Here is a 10,315-nt window from a genome sequence, read left to right on the forward strand (position 1 = left end):
CTTTTATTGCCCATGGTGGCGCTTTCCATGTCGTATAAAGTTTTCGCTTATGATGAACTTGTGTCTAGTAAATGGAATTGGTTTTGATGAGAACAATCGTATACATACAAAAGAACTGTTCTTCGTAACAGAAAGTCATTCTTATCTGTGATATTTTCAAGTTTCCAGGACACACATTGTTTGTACCCTTTAAGAAAAAACTTAATCCATTGTGTTCGTTGCAATGCTTTCAGATTCTCGTGCAAATGAAATTTGCGTATAAAAATGTACTAAAATGTCAAAATGTAAGATAAAAAGTATGCTTAATATACCAGAATATATTGAAAGATAAATAAATGATAAAATCTCGTTTGCGTGGTATTTTATTTCTTTATTGATTGATTGATTGATTGATTGATTGATTGATTTAGCACTTTAAAAAACCATACAGTACAAACAGAAAAAAGACAAAGACAGAAGTGCTGGGATAACAGAAAAGTTAAAAACTTATTTCCACTGTGGTCCCACGATAAATAAAATCACAAGCAAATCGGCACGACAACAATTAATAAAAAACGAAATCATTTTGCTCACGTTGAATCATTGCTTCATAAAAATACTCCTTTAACTTTATTTTAAACAGAGAATTTGAAGTAATACTCTGTGTATTTCTTGGATTTCATTGTTTCTTTATTTTGCCGTCCATATGAACTTTTCGGTCAAAATACGATTTTGAAAACCGCCTATAGTCAAGTTATTATAATGCATCTTGAACCGGAGCTGGACCATCTCACCGGGCCTTCGAGTGTGCCCTCAGACGGTCAATTTGGACAATTGATATCCCATGCTGACCGTACACTGCAAGATCCGAGGTGCAAACTTTTTATAGACTACCCCCCTCCTGCGAATGTAGCGAAGGCTAGGAAAATAAGTCTAATTACAGTGAAATATATCAATGCGCAGCCTGTTTAAGATGGGACTATTTTCACATAGAGTGTCTGGTATGGAACAGTTCGATCTTCCCATCGATTTACATATCGTGAATAATTATTCCTTTCATAAGAGAAAGAAAGTTTAGAGCAGTAAAAGAGAGAGGGTCACCTGAACTTTGTTTGAAGGACCAGGGACCCCTACGAATAATATAAAAACTATACTAGGGTACGTTGGCGATGGATGAAAGCTAAAACATGATAATTTTCAAGATATGTTGAGGTGATGCATGTAGATATTAAGTATGGAATACAACAGTAAAGTTGTAGAAGAGCAGTCACTTTTTACTTGCCAGAGAGACACCAATCTTGTAGCGTAGTTAAGAACGTGTAGCGAGGTGTAACCAAGTCTAGGAGTAAAATTTTGTGAAAATTGGAGAAGGGGGTGTAGCGAACGTAACGAAGTGTAGCGAGGTGTTAGGGGCTGTAAGATGGTCACTTTTTACTCGCCAGAGAGACACCAATCTTGTAGCGTAGTTAAGAACGTGTAGCGAAGTGTAACCAAGTCTAGAAGTAAAATTTTGTGAAAATCGGCACACTCCCACCGTCGCTTCTTGAATTAGATGTGACCGTAAGATGGCGTCTCCTCTATGTGTACTCGTCAGGTCACTGACGCTTGAGGTGCGGCGCGGCATACGACCGTGAAGATGTGAATAAACAACACATACAGGCGCTCGTGGGCTGGGAAGTCTGCTTAGTCGATCGATTATCTGCTCGATCACAGTCCCTATATCCAGAGGAACTGTGGCTCGATCTATCAATCGCTTACTTTTTGCTCTGCCCTCCGCTGCAACTTACCCCAAGCCCACGAGCGCCTGTGATAAACAACGTCACAGCACATGTATAAATTAGAAATTAATTTTGCCGATCAGAATATGTAAAATTGTTTCTAATCCGAGGTCAATATTTAAAATTATTTCTAGTTTTGTAAAATGCCGCTGTGGCACATTGTACATGTTGAGAGGTCTATCTCGGCAATAATCGCGGCTTTAATCTCGATTTATAATTTAATCGACCCCAGCTTGAACTTCCAGAAATCCTGATGTTTTCGTTGCAATGTTGAACAGCTTTGGTTGAACGCTAACTGCCGATCATATTGAGTAGCTTTTGTACTGAGCTGCTACGACAAGTTAAAACGCTAAATATTGCACTTTTCTAGTAGTACTTTGCTGAAATTTGAGTACCGCAAATAATATCAGACACAATGGACGTCATGTGGGGGTCACGTGACAGGGTTTTTGCAACATTGGACGTAAGTGCTTGAACTTGTCTTTTTAGAAGCGAGAAATAGTTTAACACTCTTTTCGTCTCTTAATATGGAAATAGAAAATTACAGATCCAATGTCTCTGCGTCAAAATGTGGGCAGTGCTACAACGAGTAATGTAGAATCGACTCCTACTCAACAGTAGTATCGGCATTTCTAGGCAGTGTTAAAGGACACTCTCGCTATCTTTTCTAATTTTCGTCTATTTTTGTTTCATGTCAGCAAATATTCATGTTGTACTGTTCACTGAAAGATACTGGATTGTAACTCGTCAGATCTCTACTCCATCCCTGCATGTAGATATATTGATAAATACTTTCTGCCAGATTCAATATACTCAAGTTTCCGGTTTTGAAAGCCTTGATGTAATTCAGTACATAAAGGGGCGACAAAGCCACTGACTTGTGTACAATGCGAAGTATTTGAATTATAAAAAGTGTCATTTTTATTTATATAGTAAAAAAAATCAGATACAAAATGCTTCAATTTCTAAAAATAGGTAAAAAATATAGCACATTTAGAGTGAAGTTCCATTCTTTGTGTATCTCATAAAACGCCCCAACAACATAAAAAAGCACGAGTTGTGTTCAAAAGATCCCCCATAACAAATATTAAACGGCTATATACCATAGTGTACACTGAACAGTATATTGTGAAGTATACAAATCTTACAGATTTTCGGACATTTACCTGATAATTTTACTCTCCTTTTTTCAAATGATTAAAAATGAGTTCTGAATTTCTGTAATTTCGTCAGTGCTTTAAAAATGACAGTGAACTTGAAGAATCCAGAGTCCCAAAGAGTGTAAGCTAATGCTATACATAAGAACAGGAAATATTGACGTGTTGGGGAGTAATAATTATACAAGTACTATTAAAAACGATTAAAATGGTACTGTGAATAATTATGCGGTGCGCGGATTGACTATATTGTTTCCAATTCTTGTTAGATGAAAAGATAGGTAGAAAAGATAGGTACTGAGTAGATAAAAACACCATCCACGCACATGTTTCACGATAGACAGTGGAGGGGGGCCCTCCACTGTCCATGTTTCACGAAGGCTTGTTTCGCGGTTATAAATAGATGAAATTGGCAATGCTGGCTTCTGATTGGTTGTGCGACCTGTGCCCGTTGTTATGCAAATCATGGCGTTCTCGTTACGGAAATCACGATGTCTCTGTTCGATGTGACCGGTCGTGATGCAAATCAGGGTACGTTGTTATGCAAATTATTGTGGTTGTTTATGGAAATCATGATGCCTCGGTTTTGTAGTTTTCCGGCATCTCAGCAGCGTAGTTACGGAACTGGTAGTCATAGAGACAGAAGACGAGACCGAGCAGTAAGATCATCACACCAACTGTGCCGGCTATGAGAGCTGAGACCGTGTCAAAGGTGAAGGTCAGGTCATCTGCAACGGATGATCAAGTGAAATGTTATTTGAAAATTATTACATGGAGGGACTGTGATTGTATGTGAGTATGTCTGTCTGTCTGTATGTAAGGTTATGTATGAATGCATTCATGCATGTACCAATATCTCTCTCAGTCTCTGAGTCTCTGTCCGCTTGTCTGTTTGTCTGTCTGTCTCCTCTCTTTCTTACGGTCTCTCTGTCTCTCTGTCTCTCTCTGCAAATAGATCATGTGTTGTTGATATGCATACCAACACACACAGACCTATATAATACAATACAAAAAATATGTCAGGCCAAAAAAAAATAAATTGTGCTGTTCCGATAACATGGTTTTCAAAAATAGGGTAGGTAGGTCGGCAGGAATTTTTTTCAAAAAATATTTTTATTTTTAAATATGCATTTTTCAGGGGTTCAGGGCGGTCAAACACTGGCCACAACATTTCCAGAAAAATGTATCATACATATAAAAGGAAAAAAAAACATAAAAGACATCCTCGTTCAAGCAAAAATCAAATGCCAAGTAACGAACGCCTGATTTTACCGGTTTTTTCTTTCTTTTTCTTACTTCCTTGTTTACGTAGCTCTAAAAAGTTTAGGGTCGGCAGGCAAAAATAGGGTAGGTCGGGTTATCGGAACAGCACCATTTTTTTGTTGGCCTCATCAACGTCATCAATAACACAATAACAATAACATCGTCATTATCGTCAGAAACTATCAGTTGGTCGTCACTGCTCACAAGACATGAAAGTTTTTAATGCCAAATTGGAGAACTAAGGCAGTAAACATATTTTACTGATTATGTAAGGAAAGAAAACACTCAGATGCAGAGATGGAGGGTTAAACTGATCTGATATATACCTGTTTCAGCATAGGCAGTGGCTATCATCGCCATCAACACAAACAGTAAGGAATATTTGAACGCCATCTGAAATGAGAACAGATGAGAAATGTATGCGTTGTGAAAAAAGTTGAAAGCTACGGCTTTGTCGTCGATCCTTGCCAAGGAGATGACAGAAATTATATTTTGTGAAAACTTGAATCCCACTCTGAGTAGCGTCAGCTGTAGGTCAAACACGCGAATATGACCAAAATTGGAAAATGTTACTTTATCTACGAATGTGTATGTATGTATGTATGTAGGTACGTACGTACCGTATGTATGTATGTATGTATGTATGTATGTATGTATGTATGTATGTATGTATGTATGTATGTATGTATGTATGTATGTATGTATGTATGTATGTATGTATGTATGCATGTATGTACGTACGTACGTACGTACGTACGTACGTACGTACGTATGTATGTATGTATGTATGTATGTATGTATGTATGTATGTATGTATGTATGTATGTATGTATGTATGTATGTATGCAGGTGCAGCCAACGAACAATGCACTTTTAAAGGGGTCCTTACAATGATAAGAATATTGTGTATGACAAGCAATGTGAATTGACTAATTTTAAGTCAAGAGGGTAATTAATTAGTGTTCATAATTTGCCCTCCAACTAAAATTTTTCGACCTACCCTCCGCCACTCAAACTTCATTTTCTACCCCCTCCCCACTTATTTTTGCCTGTTTCCCCCTCCCCACTGTGAATTTTTGAAGTTCCCCTGCCCTGTGGCAAAAACACTTGCCGATTTCCTCTGCCCTGGAAAAATTCCCCTCAAAATTTTATCATTCCGTTTCCCCTGCAGACATGAAAGTTATAAGTACTTGCCCTGTGTCCCAATCCCGGAAACACCATGGCTCAACTTCCCCTGTCCCACTGTTTTAAAAGTAGCTTTCCCTCTCCTCGTTTTTCGCAAGCCCTGTCCCCAGGACAATCAACCGATATCTGCCCTGCCCTAAAAAAAAACTAAAATTTGCTCCCCTGCCACTTAAAAACATGTCCCCTGCCCGAGCAAAATTAGAATTTCCCCTGCCCTCAAAATTGCTCCTGGAACAGCTTTTTCGATGAATAGCTCCGTTGGCTGCACCTGTGTATGTATGTATGTATGTATGTATGTATGTATGTATGTATGTATGTATGTATGTATGTATGTATGTATGTATGTATGTATGTATGTATGTATATGTATGTATGTATGTATGTATGTATGTATGTGTGTGTGTGTGTGTGTGTGTGTGTGTGTGTGTGTGTGTGTGTGTATGTATGTATGTATGTATGTATGTATGTATGTATGTATGTATGTATGTATGATGTACCTACGTACGTACACGTATGTCTGTCTGTCTGTCTGTCTGTCTATCTGTCTGTCTGTATGTATATATATATATGTATGTATGTATGTATGTATGTATGTATGTATAATGTATGTATGTATGTATGTATGTATGTATGTATGTATGTATGTATGTATGTATGTATGTATGTATGTATGTATGCATGTATGATTGTTTTAGACGCATGGAGACAAACTTAAAAAAGGAGGAATCGCATGACTAGTTTGACGGAAGGTCGGTAATTAACTTAACGTAAATATTTTCATTTCAAATCAGTGATTACAAACAAGGTGACGGGACTGGGATAGGCAAACTGTCAAACTTGTTCCGTGTACTCAACTGAAGGTTAATACACTTATAAACGGAAAACGTCATGATATATATCTGGGCCCGAGGACAAAGTTGAAAGGTCAAGTTTTTTAGTTACATATTCCCCGTCAGTCATAGTCAAGAACCCACATTTGTTTGCGTTGTCAACCTTCATTTTGTTGCTCTCCAGAAACTTCTAAATAAGGATGTCATAAAAATGACTGCCATGCAACTGGTCATGCGCTAACCACACTTAATTTTTTTTAGTGATGATCAATTTCAGCTTTGACTAATACTGGTCAGTTGCCCCTATGATAACTCGCCAGCCAAAACTGTTTGCGGTGAATGTCTTGATGGTAACGGTTCTGATTTCGTCGCACGGAGTGTTAACCCTTTTCCTGCCAGACAGTAATACTGTATCACTTCCCCATCAGCCAAGTCAGTAAAAAGCGGTATTGAGCCAAAACATGACGTATTTTCAACCACTTGGCTTGGTATGTTATAGCATCTTTTGTCCAAAAAAAATCAACTTTACAGTATTATGTCTTCAACAGCCTTCAAATGTACAGTATTATGTTAAAATACATCATATGGAATACATTGTGTTTCATTAATTTTAACCATCTTGACCTGGTGGTGAAATATGGACTTGGCAGGAAAAGGGTTAAGGTAATATGCACCTCGAAAGTGAAAGACTTAAACTTTTGCTCATATTTTCCTCAGTGAAACTTTGAACATTCTCTTACCAAAGCAAGAATAAAATCAGGGGTCACCGTGCAAACTTTGGTACTAGAGAGACAAATAACTTGCGATTTCTCGATATTTGAAATTCAAAATGGCCGCCATCCCTGTGTTAACTCTATGGGAAAAAATAAAATTTTCGATTTTCAAAAAACTAAGACGGTAAAAACTTTTCTTTCGCCAAGAGCTTCAAAATGAGCCCCCACAAGTGGTAGGTCAGAAGAAGATTGATAAAATTTGAAGGCCCGAATTTCTGTCCCCGAGGTGCGTTCTACCTTAACGCCGCCTACCGCGCTTTTTCGCAATCAACCTATAACCCCTCATCTCAAAATGCAACGATACTTTAACACGCGAGGTTTCATAGTCGACGTGGAGCGATTTTGAGTATACGGTGATTTGAATCACCAACTTACTCCCTTTCAGTGACCCAATTTACGCGGCTTAGGCCGAAACGATGATGGTTGAGGCCAAATGTTGATAGCCTCTAAATCAGAGATAAGTGGGCCATTTCCCTAGGGCGGACGGGTTTAATTGCCCCTTTCTCAGCACTTTCCAGTCGTATACAATGCTTTTGTCGATCATGAAGATAAACGATGTGTTCGTGGTTCGATTGAGTCTGAAAGGCACTAGTTATGTTTGAATGGCGCCCAAGTGTAGCAAAACCTGAATCTTAGTTTCAATACTGAATATTTTCAGCATTTTTCTTTCAGTTTGGATGTTTTCAAAGAGCCAGAACGTAAGGTTGAGCGCTTTCTGTTCAACCACGGTTGTTTGTGGAGTGTCAGTGACACAACTGATACAGAAATTTTGGCACAATTCTTTCCAAGGCGTCTTTTAACCATCTTTAGCGTAAAAAAAAACTTTGGTCGCTCCATGGACGTGGTCTCCATTGTCTTTCGGATACAGCTCTGCCCCTCACTCTGGCAATGACGTTTCGAAATACAATATGTGTTAACGAAAAATGACGTCACGCCAGAGCTCTGCTTTGTTTCAATTGAGTGACAAAACGCAATTTTGCAAGCGGTATGTGAGCAGGACGTCCTTGAATGCAACAAGGTAAGTAGTTAGAAATAATACACTGCCCACGAGAGACGGAAAGTGCTGTAGCAAATCTGCGGATATTCAGTTCAAATTCATGACATCAGTATCAAAATCTAGGTCTACTATCTAACCTTTGTCAGTCTTTTCTGTGCTTCATTAATGAAAAGGTTTATCGTTTCTTCCAAAATTGTTGAAAGCAAGACAATGTTGGTAAACTTTGCTGACTTTGAGTGCGTGCGCAGAGAGAGAGAGAGAGAGAGAGAGAGAGAGAGAGAGAGAGAGAGAGAGAGAGAGAGAGAGAGAGAGAGAGAGAGAGAGAGAGAGAGAGAGAGAGAGAGAGAGAGAGAGATTCTTTTCACCTCTATGGACAGACAGGGACAGGAAAAGACGGAGAACGGTGGCCGACAATGAATCCGTTTGTGTTGTTAATTAGAGAGTCCCATAAACGAACAACCACTATTGTCTAGGGCACGGTTACTGTGAAAATGCATAGACCCCAAAAGGGGCCTATGGAAAACGATACCACGTCTATAGGCATGGTGGGAAGTTACATAATAGCACCGGTAATTAGAAGATCAACAAGTGGTCAGAAAAAGAGAGTGCTCGGGTGTGTTCTTTATATTACGGTTGGAGGTTTCCCTTCCGCGTCCATGGACATACATTGGGAAGTCTTTGAAACACACAGAGTCCAAGGTTATCATACGACTCGGGAAAATGCGAGTTTTTTTTTCATATGTTGAGATTTGTAAGCACGCGACTCGTATTTCTACTTGATTTTTTTGCACTTGGCCACGGTGTCTATTCGATTCACGGCACCGTTTTTTTCCTAGTTCACGGTTCTGCTTCAAAATTTTTACGTATGATTTAGTCATTTTTTCTCTAAAAGTAAGTTCGCAATCCTCATGTGAATGCCATCTTTTGGTGACTTGATTTTAGTCCTATTGTCCTTCTTGAGACACAGGAGGTAGAATGCACGGGGCCCTACGACCTACCTCCTTGCCAAAATCACGGTTATCCAACACGTGGAAACCAAACAATATGCCCTTTGATTTCAGTACAACCATGAGAATCGTAGTCGTTCAAATGCTGTCCGGTACCATTGTCTGACGCTTCAGCCTGATTTCTTGCATTTTGGAACTTGTGTGAAGAAACAGTTGACCCAGGCATGTAAGAGTATTCGGCCACCCCCACAACTTTCACTAGGATTGATAAATACCGTCCAACTCCTGGACTTGCAAGCGTCCATTCAGTCTACCCAGGCTGAAAACCAGCATTTCTAACAGTCGACCTCAGACTTTTACACTGGGAAAAAGTATCCGACCTCTAAAAGAGATATAGTAATGTCCATTGCAGGTCTCGTTATGCGAATGTGTCAGCTGGGTGTCGACCGACACAAATGCTCCTTTCAAGGTAAACATTCCACCGTTGATCAGCGGGCTTGCACACACCATGGGGTGTTATTTTACCTCCATGCACAAAACATTGAGATTGTGTACTTCGAAAATAGGCGTCCTCACGAATAGTCTCAAACTATAGCGCAGTTTCAAGACCATTTGACTGATCGGGAGAGTACTATCTCAGGGTTCAAACGAACGGAGCAACATAAGCCCAACAGGTTCATGCCGTCAAGCATGTCATAGGCTCAACAGGTACAGACGCCATTTGGGGCGGATTTTTAAGGTTCGTGTGCAAGTCGTTCACAAGTCTCACTAGGGCCCCGAGTTTCACTCCTCAAACTTTGATCAAAACCCACGACAGAGATAAATAAGTACCTACCGTGTTCACAAAATGGGGCAAAAGTTTCGTCAACCAGGAGCTAACAAAACGTGACAATGGCCAGGTATGACGACAACTTCTGGTGAGGCCACTTCTCGGCAAGGGCGTGTCAACAGAGAAACTGAAGTGAAATTTGCATATTAATAGAAAGTGGAATACAATGCATGCTGTGGTATGTGATACCTGACTCATATTGAACAGTATCACGCATGCGCAACAGACTATAGTTAGGGACCGCCAGGGAGAATGTTTTAGTTTATAGGATTCCCAGGCTTGCCATTTTTTAGTCTACACAAACATGCAGTCAGGGTTAACTAGTCTGATACCGTTACAAAATCAAAGTGCTGCTTTTACTATTTCGCTCTGGAAACAAAATCGGTCGTTACAAGTCTCACTACTGTGTAATCACGCCCTCAATGCGCTGAAATCGAGATTTTAGGGTAGGGGTTCCGTTTAAAGTATTTGAGCTCTTTTAAGTTTACTGATGGATCACTATTGAAAATAATTAATGCCAATGAACAGGCAAAAACGTCGCGCCATAACTGAAGTGCGACCAACTTTGTGCGACGGA

At 39.5% G+C, this 10,315-nt stretch overlaps 1 protein-coding gene across 1 annotated transcript; it reads right to left on the minus strand.

The window, feature by feature from the left end:
- Nucleotides 1–2,654: 2,654 nt before the first annotated feature.
- LOC139117216 (uncharacterized) lies at nt 2,655–9,951 on the minus strand. Its single transcript, XM_070680157.1, has 3 exons — nt 9,745–9,951; nt 4,504–4,570; nt 2,655–3,642 (listed from the first exon to the last, which is right to left on the minus strand). The coding sequence occupies exons 1-3, from the start codon at nt 9,934–9,936 to the stop codon at nt 3,485–3,487; spliced, it is 417 nt and encodes a 138-aa protein (XP_070536258.1). The 5' UTR covers nt 9,937–9,951; the 3' UTR covers nt 2,655–3,484.
- Nucleotides 9,952–10,315: the final 364 nt, after the last annotated feature.

Source organism: Ptychodera flava, chromosome 2 (genome assembly GCF_041260155.1).
Source record: "Ptychodera flava strain L36383 chromosome 2, AS_Pfla_20210202, whole genome shotgun sequence".
Classification (NCBI taxonomy): domain Eukaryota; kingdom Metazoa; phylum Hemichordata; class Enteropneusta; family Ptychoderidae; genus Ptychodera; species Ptychodera flava.